The sequence below is a fragment of the Cupressus sempervirens genome, chromosome 3 (genome assembly GCF_028749045.1).
Source record: "Cupressus sempervirens isolate cs-2001-9-10 chromosome 3, ASM2874904v1, whole genome shotgun sequence".
NCBI classification, from domain to species: domain Eukaryota; kingdom Viridiplantae; phylum Streptophyta; class Pinopsida; order Cupressales; family Cupressaceae; genus Cupressus; species Cupressus sempervirens.
Genome location: NC_143120.1, coordinates 25,118,463 through 25,135,795, shown reverse-complemented (window position 1 = coordinate 25,135,795; position 17,333 = coordinate 25,118,463). Strand labels below are relative to the sequence as shown.

General features: G+C 34.2%; 1 protein-coding gene and 1 long non-coding RNA gene across 3 annotated transcripts in view; one reads left to right on the top strand and one right to left on the bottom strand.

Moving 5' to 3' along the window:
• The window catches only part of LOC149564581 (Plastid-lipid associated protein PAP / fibrillin family protein), a 35,418-nt gene extending 27,035 nt beyond the window's left edge, over positions 1 to 8,383 (top strand). The window contains exons 1-4 of one of the 2 annotated variants that reach the window (XM_089818125.1): positions 2,982 to 3,233; positions 5,109 to 5,620; positions 7,302 to 7,497; positions 7,790 to 8,383. In XM_089818125.1, coding sequence (XP_089674251.1) covers positions 5,151 to 5,620; positions 7,302 to 7,497; positions 7,790 to 8,107 — 984 coding nt within the window. In that variant the 5' untranslated portion in view covers positions 2,982 to 3,233; positions 5,109 to 5,150 and the 3' untranslated portion in view covers positions 8,108 to 8,383. Of the gene's footprint in view, positions 1 to 2,981; positions 3,234 to 5,108; positions 5,621 to 7,301; positions 7,498 to 7,789 lie in introns of those variants that run through there. The other variant, XM_089818124.1, reaches the window with a different exon arrangement.
• LOC149564582 (uncharacterized) lies at positions 1,975 to 3,095 on the bottom strand. The gene is made up of 2 exons (XR_016361858.1): positions 2,980 to 3,095; positions 1,975 to 2,305 (listed from the first exon to the last, which is right to left on the bottom strand). It is a non-coding gene; the product is annotated as an uncharacterized LOC149564582 (long non-coding RNA).
• Positions 8,384 to 17,333: the final 8,950 nt, after the last annotated feature.

Below are 17,333 nucleotides of genomic sequence, written 5' to 3'. Positions count from 1 at the left end.
AAGTAGGTATCAAGGTCTTTCGGATTTTCCATACAATTTCATCTTCAGTCTTATCACCTCCACAACTTTTGATTCCAACAACAATTTATGATATTCGACCAAATAAGTTATTATAGTTTTATCTTCCAACATCTTAGCATCTTGAAACACACATATCTAACTTTGCAATCTAGCCTTCTTAGCTTTTTCATCACCTTCAAATATTCTTTGTAAAGTAATCCAAATCTTATGTGCAAGATTCGAGAATTCTACCTCTACATATTCAATTTCAGAAAGAGTTGTCAATAGTGCTTCTCTAGCAAGCATATTCTGAATGAATAGACCTTTCTCAATTTGTTCACAATAGTCAAGCTTGTCTTTTCCAATCACAACTTTCTAACTCGTTATAACCAACCAAAATTTTGAACTCGTGCATAGTAAGCATGTCTTCATCTTCTCCTTCCAGCTGTCATAGTCAATTCCATCACACTGAACTTTCTTTCCTGAAATAAGACATGGATCTCCTTAAGTTGTTAAACTTCTCCTTCAAGGACCTAATGCTCTGATACCAATTGTTAGAAAGTAAAGTCCATCACGATAATTGAGAAGGGGGGTGAATCAGTTATGTACTTAAAACAACTCTCAATATCTTTATTAATTTTGAAACGTGTAGAAAATATATGCAAAAACCATTTAAAGAGAACCATGCACAATGACACCAAATATGTTAACTAGGGAAACCCTTGATTAAAGGGAAAACCTCGGTGAGAATGATGCTCACAAAATGATATACTAATATAAAAGTTCTTTGTGAAAGGTTGGACTCTATTACAAAGGAAATACAATCAATACATGAGTCCCTGTTATGAGATTTTGAATCCTTGTTAAAATATTCCAACTCTATTACAAGTTGTGCCAACACTGTTAAGAGTTGAAAGGAGGACAAATGAACCCACTATCCAAATATCCTCATACTAGCTTCACTAAACAATCTTCAAGATAATCTTATCTAAGTTCTAAACTGACTAAACAACTTCTTTGCCAATATTGTTCCTTTGAAGCTCACAATACATCCTCAACATCAATCTTTGCTCTCATTAAATACAACTTCATATCAAGTTCGCATAACCAAACATCATAATGCATATAACCACATATGATGATTTAACACAAGGAAATGATCTTTCTTTTATACGAATTCCTAAAATAAGAATTGAGTCGGCCTTGAGGCTTTCTCAATTTACAATGATAATATAGGACATCATTAAGATATTACATTACAATTAAACTCTTTCTACGATGATTTTTACAATAGTTGGCTCACAAGAACAAACATGTTGAACAGACATCATAAGTCAGCTTAAACTGCAAATCTGATTTCGCCATCTAAAACATGGCATCTTGAATATGTCACTTACAATCCTCTAAACGTGATTAACCAAATTCCATCTTAGCCAAAAGATACAACTGATTTACTAGTACCCTCTTTTCAGAAATTATATCAGAAAGCTACTTCCAAAAAATATCACATAACTCTATCATAACTACATATCTCTTTCTGTGCACATAATTGTAGTATAGGGTAAAAGCACACTTTTGTCACTATTTAGGATACCAAAACTTGTTTTGGTTTAAACTTATTTCTCTATCAAAACTCTTTTTTTCCAAAAACTAAAAATTCCCTTTTATAAATCTCAAATTCAATATCATCAATATAAAAATTTAGTGTTTTGATTAGTTATAATATGTTATAATTTCAAAATATTATAAGTTGACATTTCAACATTTCTAAAGAAGCTCCCTTGAAAAAAGAAAAAAAATAGTAAATCATATCAAAATAAAATAAAATTTATATTTGTCTCTATAAGAGAGTCCTCTTCACAGATTTGTAATTTTTTTCAAGGAGATGTAGATTTGATAGGAAAGTTTTGAGGGGAGGAATAAACTGTTGGATTCTGATAAGGTCGAACTTGAGTACTTATAACAAAGAAAATATACATCAAATATAAGATATTTTCAAATCAAAACAAAAAAAGAGGATTTGCATATACTTTTTTGACGAGAACTGCACCCTATATTTTTTACAATAAAAAAGGGGACTAAAATTTTTTTTTAAAAGAATAAATTTACAACTTCAGAAATATTCACAAAATAAGGTATATGTTAACATCAATGACATTCTATCATGCATGTAACACAAGCACTTAATCATTTCTCCAGCAATGTTAACATACTCCCCGATAGGAATACCATCAACATTCATCCTAACAGACACTTTTTGGGAAGCCTCCCTCCATGAGATCACACCTTTAGCCACACACAACCCCTGCAGAATTATTGACACAAACTAGAGGTCAATCTTTCACCTTTGGAGTAATATTTGCAATAAACCTAGCAATATTAGCAAAGCTTCCCCACCAATAACAAGAGGCTTTGGGGCCTCCTCATTCACAACCCTTCTACTAGGCATCACATTAGAAGAAACAAATAGAGTGACATCTAGAACATCTTCAAAAGACCCACCCACAATCAACAAAGATACAACAATACCTTAAGGCCCAAGCCACATGGTCATAGTAGAGTTTGGGTTGGAACAAGAGATTAGAAGAGAATCAAAGACACAAAGCAAAGGAAAGGTGGGAATGCACTGCCAAAACCCTCAAGGAGGAGCAAAGGAGCCCCATTTACTAATGCAGAGGCCACAAGATTCAAACACACTTCAATCATGTGGGTTGAAAAGTCAATTTCAAAAATCATACTATAATAACATAATTATTATCTTGTTGACATTATTTCCTTCTTATTATTAATTAAATTCGACCACTCATGCTCCTGCGTGCTAAAATTAGATTTTGATCAATAAGAAAAATTAAGTCCTCTTTTAAAACCTTTATACCAATATATTAAAAAACCGATATCAAAATTAAAAAGGTGGCAAATATCTAACAATGCGTGATCCTTAAGTAATCGATATTGTGGTAAATGTTTGTAAAATTGTACCCTTTATAATCCTTATCCGTGAGTCGCCATTTTGCCACGCGTACCTGCAAAATTCTGTCAATAGTCAATAGTAAAAGTAAACAGCCAAAGGCGCTAGCTTTTCGTCGGCATGTTCAATGTATTTTTAGAAGTCAATGGAGAATCTGTACAAAATTAAGTAGAACTTTGGCCACTTCTGAAACCCTTGATATGAGCTCTCATCCCCAACTGGAATAGATTGATAACAGTCGCCCTAAGTAGTTACGCTTTAAAGGGTAAGAAAATTAAACCAATTTTCTATAAATTTTGCTTATGAATGCTGCCGTAAAGATGAAATTGATTTTTGCAATTCAGTAGTTTTAAGAATCTGAAGCGGGGAAAACCAATGGTCAGCCTGCTACTTTCTATCGTACGGAATAGGTTTTGTTACTCTCTGCTTAATTTTTTTTCCTTTAGATCGGCGACCTCATTCGATTTATTGCTGTACAATTTTTGCAGAAGTCTATTTAAGCTTTGGAATAGGTAGTCAAAGCTTTAGTTTGGACTATGCTGGGTGAAGTTGTCAATATGAAGCTTGAATATTCATCATTCCTTCGAGAAATTGGTTTTTACTTGTGCAAATGAATTCAAACGAGAAAATTAGATCAGCTTTACTGAAAAAGAACACGTAGTGGAGATTTTATGCTTTATCTTTAAGAACCAAAAAACCTAAAATTTATATCTAAATTGTTACCGGACCATGAGTAAAGGTGTGGTGAAAGCACAGAGATTTTTTTAACTAACCCATTATCTTTTGAGTACAGTAGTGTCGTTTAGAAATGTCGCTTTTTCTGGAGATTTGATCCGTAAATTTCTTGAAAAGCAAATTTGAAGAACTAGAAAAACAAAAAGTATAAACACTCGGGAAATAAGGGTTACATCTAATATGTTCACAGATATTCATATAAGTTTTTTTTTCCCTGAAATATAGTTAGTAATGCTCCATTTCGAATATAATCTCAAAAATTTTGTAAATACTTACATATGTAAATGCAAGTGGACACCATCATCCTCCCACAAAAATGTACAATTGACCATTTTTCAAAAGATCAAAAATATTATGGATTTTTTTGAAAATTTCATCATTTGATCTTCATATCTGCATAGTTTGTAGTCAAAAACAACAAAAAAATTGGAGAAAACTAAGTATGTTTTTGTGAATCTGGAATAAAAAATTTGACTTTCTTTTGTCTTTGGTACTTTTTTGTGAGAGATTAGCCTCAATTGACCTATTTTAACTGTGTGATATTTGTAGTTCTTAGCACCTTTTAGTTTATACAACTTGCTCTTCCTTTTCTTGAAGAAGGAGCTCAAATTTTCATATAATTTTACTCTCTTTTAAGAGAACTGATTTTAATTTCTGTCTATTTAAGCTTTGTTCTTGATTTATGATAAAATATTATCGGAGATTTTATACTATTATACGTTTAATACGAGTTGATTTAGGTTGTTTCCTGAGTCAACGCAGCACAAATTCAAAGCCTCAAAGGTTGGTTAAAACATTTTTTTTGCTCTAAGAATCGCATAGGTAGGAGGAATAATGTCACGTGTAGATGAAATTTAATTCAGTTTGTTATCTTTGTTTAGATTTATGCGGTGCTTAGGATTTTCATACTTTACACTTTAGATTGAGTGATCGTGGGTCTAAGCTTAGTGATATTATACATAAAAAGTTTTCTTATAGATTTCACTTTCTTTTTTTTCTATAATATGGAGAAAGGAGGTAAGATTATGAGTAAATGCCATGAAAAGAAATCGTGATTTTATTCATGTTAAATTTTATCCGATTTTGCATAAATTATGTCAAAAGCAGGTACAATTTAAGATTGTTAATTCTTGATATAACTTGAACAGTATAATTAAAAATTGCAGTCATATCAACGCACAATGAGTTTAAATAAATTAGAAGAGATTTAGAAACGTTATGGAAATAAGAATTTGTTAAGAATCGCTAATATATAATTTAGTTTGTTTTATGTGCAGGCAATAAGATCTCGTGAAGATTAATTTGAACAGCTTTGGATATGATTTATAATTTTTACGTTTCTCTCAATTTCACAGAATATTTTTTCACAAATTACAAGTTTTGTATTTTGTGTTTTGTTTTACAGGGTATATTGAACGTCACTAGTCTTAGAGGATAAACTCCACTAATGGCGACCATTTCTGCACTTCACTGTAACATACCAGTCATTAAAGTTCAATCATATTCCGTTGATAAGCCTTCAGCTTCTTCCGCCTCTGCCACCAGATTCCCTCACCAATTCGCCATTCACTCTCAATCTTTAACCACCATCATTGCTAGAAGGCCAAGGAAGTTATTTAATTTCACAGTATTCGCAGGTGATGCAGCCGATGAATCTAGTGTGGAAAAGACTGATGAGGGGGTGAGTACAGATGCAACTGGCACTGCTACTGCAACACTTGAGAAAGAAGAACCAAGTGAGATAAAAGGCTTAAAGCGTGCTCTGGTAGATTCATTCTATGGAACGGGCAGAGGATTGAAGGCTAGCAGTGAAACAAGAGCTGAAATTGTGGAACTGATCACTCAATTGGAGGCCAAAAATCCCACTCCTGCACCCACAGAAGCTCTCAGCCTCCTTAATGGAAAATGGATCTTGGCGTGATTCCTCAATCCAAATCTCACTCATTTCCTTGAATTTCAGCAGACTGTTTCATTTATGTGTTTGTTTTACTTTTCTTTCTTTAGAAAATAGTTGGAGAGCTAGAATTCGTCAATAGATTCCAATATAATAAGTAATCTCATCCATTTAAAAAAAAAGGTTTTTAAGCATTTTTTTGCAGCATGTTTCTTCATGCATCTCTTCTCAAAGTTAAATGCTAAACTCTAATGAATACAAGCCTTTTCAGACTATTGATGCCAAGGTCTGAGGGGTAACTATCATTCTGCCAGAGTCCACTTACGCACCAACCATATCCTCCTTCAACATCTTGTGTCTACCATTCTTCCAAAGGACTTGGATCCAGCCACTTCATTCTACACATGAAGTTGGGTCTAGCATTCAGCCAAGATTTGGTATCTACCCAATTCATACATTTTTCACATGATGTCAGGTCTAGCTTCCCACCGAATCTATCAAGGACTTACGCCTGGCTATGTCCATTTTGGAACTTAACCAACAAACAAATTCTTAAAATTCTGCTTAATTAAAGTTGTGAATTAGGCATTCCACAGAGTAGAGAAGGAGAGGTATGAAGCCACTAGTATTTAATTAGTTTTCCGCGATGTAGGCCAGGCCAGAAATTAATAGAAATGAGGCTAAGGTTTGAACCATTTCTGAACAGAGTAGGGCAGGCCTTAGTGTTCAGTATAGATTGGGGAGAGAATCGGTATCTTGTTTTTCATACAGTTATTTTCATTCCTTGGCAGTTAGTTGTATTCCCAAAGTCACATGATGGTCTAGGCTTGTTTAACCAGTTCATACTGCCCATGGCAGAGAGGTTTTTTCAAAACATTTGAGCAAGGACTTCGTACTTGTCCTACTTCAGCCCTTTTCCACATGGTATCAGGCCCAATTTTCTGCCAACTCTACCTAGAACTCATACTTAACCTTGTCCACTATGCTAAAACTTTAACAAGTACCAAATCCTTGCTCGTACCTAACCTTGTCCACTATTTGAGCAAAAATTTTAACCAGCAAACAAAATCTTTAAATTTGTGAGATTTACAAGTAATAGAGACCTGAAGCCAGCAGAATACAATTTATTTGTCAGAATCCACAAATGACAAATCTTAGATTAGATCGGGCTAGAAATTCATTGGATTCAGGTTGAGATTTGAGTCATTGCTCAACAGGGCAGGTCAAACCTTATTGCTAGGTATGCAGGGGAGAAAGAGCTTGTCTCCCTGTAAAGCTAAGCTGACTCCTCTGCAATCATATATAATTCCGAAGCCACAAGATGTCTGGCCTTGTCTAACCAATCCATAGTGCCCATGCCAGAGAAATTCTTCAAAACCAAGCTTCCAGTAATCTATTAAGCACAGGTTAATGCAAATGTGTGGGTATTTTCAACAACCATCTCCTGTGCAGCATCACAATAAGTGGCTGGGGAGAGAGAAGAACAGTAAATCGGGATATTCAAAAACTAAAGGCTTATTTGACATGGATCATCTTGGAACCCCCCACAACTATCGGGTTTCAGCTACCAATCTCTAGAATTCTCTAAAAGCACAGAAGGCAATCTCTTCTTGTTTGTTATTGGTCCCTGTTCAATTCTGTTCTCTTACTTGTCTTCAGGCTGTCCAGCAATATATACTTATTGAAATTTCATTTGATTTTCAGGTATACATCCTTTTCTGAGCTGTACCCACTCCTTGCAGCAGGGACCCTGCCTTTGGTGAAGGTTCAGGAGATCTCCCAAAAATTTGACTCGGAGACTTTGACAGTAGAAAACTCTGTCCTATTTGCAGGGCCTCTGGCCACCACATCTTTCAGTACAAATGCAACTTTTGAAGTTCGGAGTCCCAAGAGAGTACAGGTTTGTATTCCAAATGAGTACAGAAGCTTTTTTTGTCGTCTTAGCAGAACTACTACTACTCTTGCACAAATCTTGGCATAATAAGGATATAAGATTTGAAAAAATGTCTATATTTTAAGACTGCTGCCAAACTAAAAATTGGAATAAAAACATGATATTTCTTTTATGCTTCCTTCACCGATTTTATCTTTTTCACATTATTCTGAATTTTTGAATTGGACCTGAATGATGATTGACAGCAGTCCTAACAACTACTTCACTAAAATACGTATTTTCTGTGGATGATATACAGATAAAGTTTGAAGAAGGAATAATTAGCACCCCACAGATTATAGATTCTATAGAAATACCCGAAAATGTAGAATTTCTGGGACAAAAGATTGATCTTACTCCTTTCAAAGGGGTGCTAAGTTCAGTACAAGATGCTGCATCTTCAGTAGCTAGAACCATATCTGAACGACCTCCCATCAAGTTTCCAATTCGCACTGACAGGGCTCAATCTTGGCTGTTGACAACCTACTTGGATGAAGACTTAAGAATCTCTAGAGCTGATGGAAGCAGTGTTTTTGTGCTAATCAAGGAAGGAAGCCCTTTGTTGCCTCCATCTTAATCTAGTTATATGAGTTTTAATCCGACTATTTATTTTATGCTATTCAAGTTCTGAACAAATGTTCCTCTTGGTATTATACACTTGGCTTTTTGTATTAGTATCTAAAATAAAACACCAAGACTAGTGTTCACTTCGCTAGTCCCTCTTGTACTGCTATAAAAAATGTGCCTCCAAATATATGCAATAGCCTCAAACAACCAGAAGCCAGTTCCAATGTAGTTGTTTATCTGAAATATATAGCATTAAAAAGCAGAGACTAGTTGTGAACTGACCAAAGATTCAATTTCATCAGATGCTTGACTTGATTGGGTTACACATATAAGTTTGCAAAGTCCATCATAAATCTGCAATCAATTAATTAGCATTTATTAAAAATTAATTAGTACCACCACAAGAATGAGCTATTAAACTAAGATCTAAAACGGAAAATTAATGGGGCCTTTTATAATGATGTGATCCCAAATGTTAGCGTGGATTATTGAACCTATACAACCTCTAGAAATGGAAGGAGTATCCAGTATCCACATACTGTTTCACCAGTCAGAAAATAGATCCACCAAAATATTCTTTATTGGCCATATTGGATATTATCATTTAGACAAAAGAATATTTTAAACAAGAAACATTGTAGAAAGAAATTTGATGTTTGACCATGAAATTACCATAATAAGTTTTAATTAGTACACAAGACAACCGTACCTTACCATGACTTAATCATAACTAGAACAAATATTAAGCTAGATATGTAACCCTTGCCAAAGGCCCAGGATATTAAGAGAATAGAATGGTTACTACTGGAATAGCGTCTGCAAATGCTATCTTATAAAAAGCAAGTTGCTGCACCCAATACATCAAAATGCATTTAGAAGGAATTTAATATTGCCTAATCCCTTTGTAGCAATTAGGAATCTAGACTCAATTGTCTGACCTGCACTGGCTTTGTAGAGAACCACAAAGGCTCTCCTATTAAATGAGTATACTGGAAAGGATGCTTTGGACTAGCATTGAATCCGGCAGACAGCTGTAATTGTTATCCCAGCTATTTAATACTAATAAATTTAATCATATATTAAATATTATACTTGGGCATCGGGATTATACTTATTGAAATGAAAATGCAATAGGAAGCAGAAAATTAGTAAATCATAAACTGTTTTACCTTAGGAAATAGTAGTAAAAGAATCAGCATAAAATGATTTCTACAGAGTGCCAGAAACCCAAGATGGAAAGCCTATGACAAGTTAGGCATTCAGTCAACACTATTTGAAAATCGATGATAAACAGGCATGAAAACCATTAATAATCACAATGTAACAACTCTTACCGATCCATCCCCTGTAACGATGTTTCTGTGAAATAGTGTATACCTAATATGGGAGGTAGAATCACCGATAACAACTACACTTCAAAGATAACAAAAGACAGCAATCCATGAAAATGATTAGGAATTCCAATACATAGACAACAAAATCAGTACCATATGATGTGCTAAATGTGACTTAAAATCGTTTTAAATCCATAAACATTGTGAATTGACAAATAGATAATCAAAGAATACAACATTGACCCAAATTTAACTGGATTAACCACATTTCAATAAATCATGAATGAAAATTGGGAGATAAAGTGTAATAACGGAATTTTACAAAATAGATTATGTAATGAAAATTACAGAGATGGAATAAAATAAGAGACGAGAAGAAAAAAGTCAAATATGTGGCTATTGATCTTAGAGTTTGAAAAAAGTGAAGGATCCAACAGTATGATCACTGCTATCAGCAGGTTCTTCATTCAGAATATTCATAGTTCTTTTGATATCACAAGACCCCAAAGATGCCACAATAAATTCTCGAACAATTATATAGTTGATTTAAGAAAAAGGTGCTTTAAAGCTATGCACTATTGTACAAGATCTTGTGAGAAGATATTATTTGAATATGTTATATACACAACAAGTCTATCTAGGGCCTAATGTTTATAAGCTATTTACAAAACTAGGAAATGGATAAAAATTTATATATTTAATATTATGAAATATAATGCTTTTATGTTGCTAATCATTTACAAATGTTCTGATCAAACAAACTCTTGCTACCACAACCATGACATTCATATCAGCTCCTTTTAAGCAATCATCACAACTTAACTCCATTTATATAGAAACCACCTCCACATAGTAGCCATATGAATCTCTTGGATGCATGACTCATGGAAATGGTGTGTCCAAGAGATAAGATTATAAATCCTAATTTCTCCCATTTAGAAGGGGATTTAACTCACTATAAGTAGCATGGAGAGTAACTCAAGCTAAGCTACATGTGTGTCAATCAAATGCACAAATCCAAGGCACATGACTAATTGGCGAACTACCTAAGTATGCCTAATTAGACTAAATAATAAAATATAAAGCGATTGTAGCCTAATGAACCAAAATGAACTTAGAGTACCTAAACAACCCTTCATCCCCATGCATGCCCACCTCCCTTAATACAACTTTGGTAGAGAGAGTGCTCAAAGAAGGGTTCTAGCAATTAGGCTTTATTAGATACCCATGTACAACAGTTCCCCTCTAAAGAGGGAAAATTGTGGAACAAAGCTCCCTTAAATTGAACCTAATGATTGTGACTCATTTGGAATATGAATCAAGTGCAAGGTTCAAGTACATATACAAATGGATGACTAATGAAACTCATAGTGAGTTTTCATCGATGATGGGAGGAGAAATCACAATACATGTCATGTAACTACATTGCTCACTCATAATATGTTCTATTTTATTGAAACAATAGAGGCCCCAAGATTTAAGGACCCCTAGGATGGAACTTTATTTTAGTTTGTCATTACAAAATGTCAATATATTACCACCCAAAAGACATGTACATGTGTGATTCCCTCTCCCTCACACCCACCAATTATTTCCATTTAGACACTTTTAATAAGTAGATTTTATAGCGTCTTATATTTCCTTGTTATGTTTTACAAATTCTCAAAGTGTCCACATAAAAAACTATTAAAATTTTCCACAAATCCAACTACCATCAAACTAACAAACCTTACACAAATAAGCCAAGAGAACAATTATACTTAGTGTTGTTGATATATATTACATAGTACACAAATCATGTGTTTAGAGTAAGGCAATAAATAAGTGTGGAGATCAAGAGTAGACATCAGCCATAGATGTATCTAACTAAATCTAAACATGTGTAATTAATGGAAACAACCAAATAAACTAGCATGATAAGAGTGCAGCTTTGCATTAACTAGATAAGTGTCAATTAGGTGCATACAACAAAGGAACTAATAACACAACTACCTAAGTTAGTTTATCCTAATTAGGTTTCTAAGTAAACTATGGTAACAAATTAAATTTGGTTTTACCCTATCTGTCTTATTTCTAATCTTCCATGTTAATTAAGAAAGAATCTTATGATTTGATTAATATTCCCTATCATTATCCTAATCGTTTTTCTTTCTATTTGCCAAGTCCTAGCCTAAGTTAATTTTTATTATTATTATATATTGTGATGATGTGAAAGTGGAATACACACACTCAATTAGGAGGAATACCAATATTTTGTCACAAAGGAAATCCAACCAGTACAAATGGAAGTACTAATGTGTGATCCTCTCAATGTGGAATGGAAGCCTCTTGGGTTTTGATCCTCCTTTCTCTAAAAAAAGGAATTGTAATGTAACGAAAAGAAGTATTATGAAATGACAAATAGGGAAATGTATTTACCAATATTCAAACCTATGATAAACTATCAAACCGTGAAAGAAATAGAAACCAAGCGAGATTTGAAACCCACAAGCTAGAATCTGCAAACCCTTAAAATCTGAAAGCTTCTGGACAAGGTCGACTTCTAAGGTGAAGGTCACTTGGAGGTAGAGATCTACATGATAGAGGTTGAGGTCAACATGTACTTCTCTGCACAATAATATGAGATATGAAAGTTCAACAGAAACTATGATAGTAAGTCTTGAATTCTTGATCCTGAAAACCTACAAATTTTGTATCCACGCACAAGAAAAGGGAGATTTTGTTCATGGGGAAGGGCTTGCCTTGATCAAGCCTCACTTTAGGAATCAACCTTGGATTAAAATAAATATAAATGAATGAATGCTAACATGTAGAAAAGTAGATCTAACAATGGAGGATATCATACCAATGTTGACGCAATTATGTTTACTACGTTGATACAATAGCCTTGACTCAACATAAAACCAAAAGGAAATCATGTAAGAAAAAACCTCATGAATGAATGCTTGTAATTTGCCCTGTTTGATGAAAGAAGAAGATTTGAGTGTATGAAGATGATCTCCTCCTCAATGGACAACTCCACTATCTCCCATTAAGAAAGAAGCTAGATCTAGAATATGAAATGCATGATGAATCAAAAAGATCTTGAATACTTGCCTAAAAACTCCTTGAAAGCACTTTCTTGATTGCTTGAGAGTAGACTTGCTTGCAAATTCGTGGATGAAGAATAGATGATCAAATGAAGTGAATAAGCATCTTTTTGTCCCAATTTTGGGCATCAAACTCAAAAGGGTCGACTGCACAAGGCCGAAAAAGATTAATCTTTGCATTGGTCTCGAGAACCAATTAAAAATAACCTCTGGAGTAGAGGTCAACCTCAAACCCTGCCCCATGTATAGATTGAGGTCGACCTATACCTAGAGGTGTTAACTTCTAGGCAAGAATTCTCAGACCAAAACAAATGTAAGGGGGTAAGGGAAATATGGTGAGAAATGTGAGAAAATCAGCTAGAAATGCATTTAAATCATGTTTTTTTGTGATTAAAGGAATAAATGAGAAGCCACGCATAGAAATTAATGCCAACTTAGACTTTTGAGCAAGATTGGAAGAAAAAAAGGACCTTGGTTTGAATTATTAAACATAATAGGTCATAATGCAAACCACACTAAGGATAGTTAAAATGTTCTTACAAAGCAAGTGTGCACGTTTTAAGATGGTGCATCTACCTATTGTAATTCCTCCCTAATCATGTGCTTATTGCTTAGTTCTTGATTACTTAGTATCCAAAAGGAATTAAAAAATCCTTTACCCACCTTGAATAAAAATCCCCTTGTATGGCAAATCTGTTAAGGCATCTAGCCCAAGTTAGTTTATTTATTATAATTATCTACCTATCATAATTCCTCACATATGAGGAATATATTAATCCTTAATTAAATGGTGTTGACTAACTCCAAATCCCCATACAAGCTATCTTGTTCTCTCTTTCATAAATTTCTCTTCTTGGAAAGATCCCATGTCTTGCAAACATGCATCTTCTTTCCCAAAAGTTCCTAAAACAATTTAAAAATTCCTTTATTCCTCCCCCCACCAACTTGTCCCCTTGGACAAGAATCGCCCTTATGGAAAATCTTCCAAGGTGCCTTCATTCCACTCACCCATCCTCCTTGCGACACTTTACAGTTTGATGCTTTGAGAAATCTCTTTCATCTCCACCCTTGAACTCTTGAGCTAATCTCAGCCCTCCATTTTCATCTCTCTAGAATATTTTGATCACTCACCTTGGCATGAAAGCATCATGTTGTTGGATATTTAGGCAAGCACATGTCAAGTCAATTACATGGCCAAATCATACTTGCAAGAGAATATACCTTAGTTCTTTCATGTTAAGTTTAATGCATGATTATATTTTTTAGACAATATAAATAACAAGTCTTAATATAAATTTAGTATTAATATTAATTATTAATTATATGCTGTCCTAAAATAGTGAGTAGTCAGCAGAAGGAAGGTGTTTGGAACATCAAGTAGATATATTCCCATCCCTTCTCACATAAAGGGTGATTGGGTTGACAAGTCAGCAAGTAAAGACAAAATGAGATGATCCTAAGTGTGATAAAAGTAGTGAAATTGAAAACACAAACATCTAATGTGTCATGTATAACATTGAAACAGGCAGCACTTAATATCGATAACAAAAAGGTGTGATCCTTTGTAAAGGGATGGACATCAAGGATGTCATCCATTCAGTTTGGGAGTATAAAAATAAAATTCATCCCTCTGCTTTGAGGGCACTGAATAGAACATTTGGAAGGTTATAGGAAAGAATAAAGTAATGAATACTCTTGGATGAAGACAGAAAATAAATTATTTACCATGTTCTCAGCATAGTGTGAGAGCAAATTTGTGATGTAACGTACCTGTGAGTTTATAATCAGAATTATATATCTGAATGTTTGAGTAATATATCTGGATGACATTAGGAATAAGGAACTGGTGAGTGGACCAGTATATATAGATTAATGATCATGAGATCATATATATATATATATATATAGCTTAAAGGGATAGAAAGACTTTATATAGTCTATTATATATTAAATATTACAAAGGACAAAATCAGAATCTTCTATATACAATGTAGGTATCTAAATGTTCTATAACATATATTTGAATCATCTAATGTCACATTTGTTATCTATATACTGATCAACATTAACGGAGTCATAATCATATATGTCCATGTTCAGATTGGTTACTATTTAATATTTTTGAAAATGAGGGGACTGAAGTGTTCCCAAGGAGAGGTCTGTTAACCCAGCCAATAGGTTGATTCCCAAGATAAGGTGGGGATCAGTGACCCTAAGCGCCTTGCAGGCATAGTTCAAAGACAAGGGCTTGGATCTGTAAACTTTGATGGAGCCTATTATGATTGGTATCTAAGCAACTTGGTTATGTCGTAATCTTCTTCACAAACTGAAATGATAATAAAGGTAGAACGGATATTAAGGATCGTAACTAGTAAGATAGCTTAACATGTTTGATGAATGTATAACTTTCCTTACTTTGAATAATGGAAAAACTTAAATTTGATTCAATGCAACTTAGTCCACTTAGTTTTGACCACAAATACAATAAATAGGGCTTAATGGGCCTGAGCATAGTAGGGAGCATTACATATAGACAACATGAACACAAAAAGGTTACCACCAAGACATGGAGCAAGGAGTTGCAATGAAGACAATTTGAAGGGACATTAACATGGAGAGTGAAGAACAAAATTGAGATAAGGATGAAATCTAAGATGAAAAAAAATGAAAATGGAAAATTTAACATGCAGATTTCGAAGAAATTGGGTAGAAAATGATAAAGGAAGGGAAATTTTTTCTGAAGCAAACAAGGAGAACTTGGATTTCAAAGAGAAGAAAGCCCTTTGAAATAATCTCGACAGCAAGGTGGAACCACTCAAGATTTTCAATGGCAAGAGCATGGTGGCTGCTCTCAGGATTCCAATCTTGAGAGCATGGTGTAATCCACTCTCAGGATTTTCAATCTTGAGATCATGGTGGAATCCACTCCTCTCTCGGGATTTTCAATCTTGACAACATAGCGGAATCCAATTCCCTCTCAGTATTCCCAACCTGAATAGTGTGGTGAAATCCACTCCTATCAGGATTTTGATCTTGACAACATGGTGGAATCTACTCCTCTCTCGAAATCTTCAATTTTGACAACCCCTCAATTTCCACCCAAGATAAGATGGTCTCCAATAAAGAACAATGATAGATCCAAGTTTTAATCGATGAAAGAAACCAAGATGAATGGGTGAATCAAGCAAAGTTCCAAATCTTGTAGTCAGAATCTAAAGAACAGATCCAATGAAAATCAGATTAACGATGAGGGAAAAATCATGAAAAATGAAGTTATGAAAAACAAACAAGGGGCAATGAATTTATGATTTTCGGGGTTAATATGCAAAGTGAATAACCCCAACAGCATGGTGGAATTCACTCCCCTCTCAGGACTCCTAGCGCCAACAGCCCTTAAATTTCCACTCCTAGTTTTGAAAAGATTTTTTACCTCAAATTTTCAAGAATTTTGACTCCCTGCTAATTTTTATCATAAATTGAGGTGTTTTCAAATTCTTTTATATACAAAGAAAAAACAATCAGACTTTTGGAGGAATTTATGATGAATGATCAGATCCTGAGACTAGAAACTAAATGAAGATTGATTTTCAACAAGTATTCAATCGATGAATGATGAAAATCAGAATGAATAATGTGACGATGGGCCTTAAAAACGAACATGAAGTTAACATATGGACGGAGGAGGCTGAGTAAATGAATTGTAAACCAAATTAGGAGCGATCCCGACAATGAGATGGAATTCGTACCCCTCTCAGGATTCCTAGTCTCGACAGCACCCAAAATTCTGCCCTCCAATTGTGGTCCAATTTCAGTCTATTTTGTTTCTTGCCTGGAAATATAAACATTTCAAGGCATAAATCAGAACTCCTAATTAAAACAAGCCTGATTCAAGTTGGTTGTAGGACCAAAATTTCCATGAAAAATAAGAAAATCTGATTTCATGTAGGGCTGAGCGTCTTGGATTAAATGATAAACTTTAAATTATTTTTTTTCTGCCACTGAAGAAAGTCAGACTATGAGGGGAATTTTAATTGTTTAAATAAATGATTTCATTGGCCAAATACAGGGGCAGGTCAGCCTAGACCAAAGGCAAGGCTTTACAACCAAAAATTCCTATATAAGGTAGGGGATTCATTTCATTTGCAATCACAAGAAGTGCAGGTTGAACTAGCAATTGAAGGCAGATCAAGCTAAACATAAAGGACATCGATCTCGATGATTATAAGGTTTGGAAGTAGAGTTTGGGGATAAATCACTGATTTTATAAGCAAATTCTGAATCTGGAAATTATAAAATATGGGCTAAAACAAGGAAAGTCAGAATTTACAGATTGCAAAGAGAGAAATCTGGGCTTAAAAGTAAAGAGAAAAATCAAAACCAAACTGTGCTAGAGGAAGAAGTCTGGGTTGAAAGGACAAACAAAATCGGAATTGAAGCTGTAAAAAGAGAAATTTGGGTAGACATTAAAAGAATCACACATTAGAAAATTGAGGATTATTGATCAAGTAGAGGAAAAGGTTGATTTCAAGTTGACCTAGATGCATTTTCATATCACATAAGCTTCCAGAATTCCTTAATATTTATATTTATCATTTTGTGAGCTTAATACAATTTCTCTTTTGTTTTTACAAGGTAAATATAGAACAATGAGAGGCTTGGAGAGCGAAGGATGGTGACAAAGTCAGGTTTAAGACATCAAACAACAAGGTGGTTCAAGGTCGGATTATCAAAGTGAAATTTGAAAAACAAATTTGGCATGAGAAAGAGGATAGATCTACAAGTGAAAGAAATCATCATCTACTTGAATTTCCTC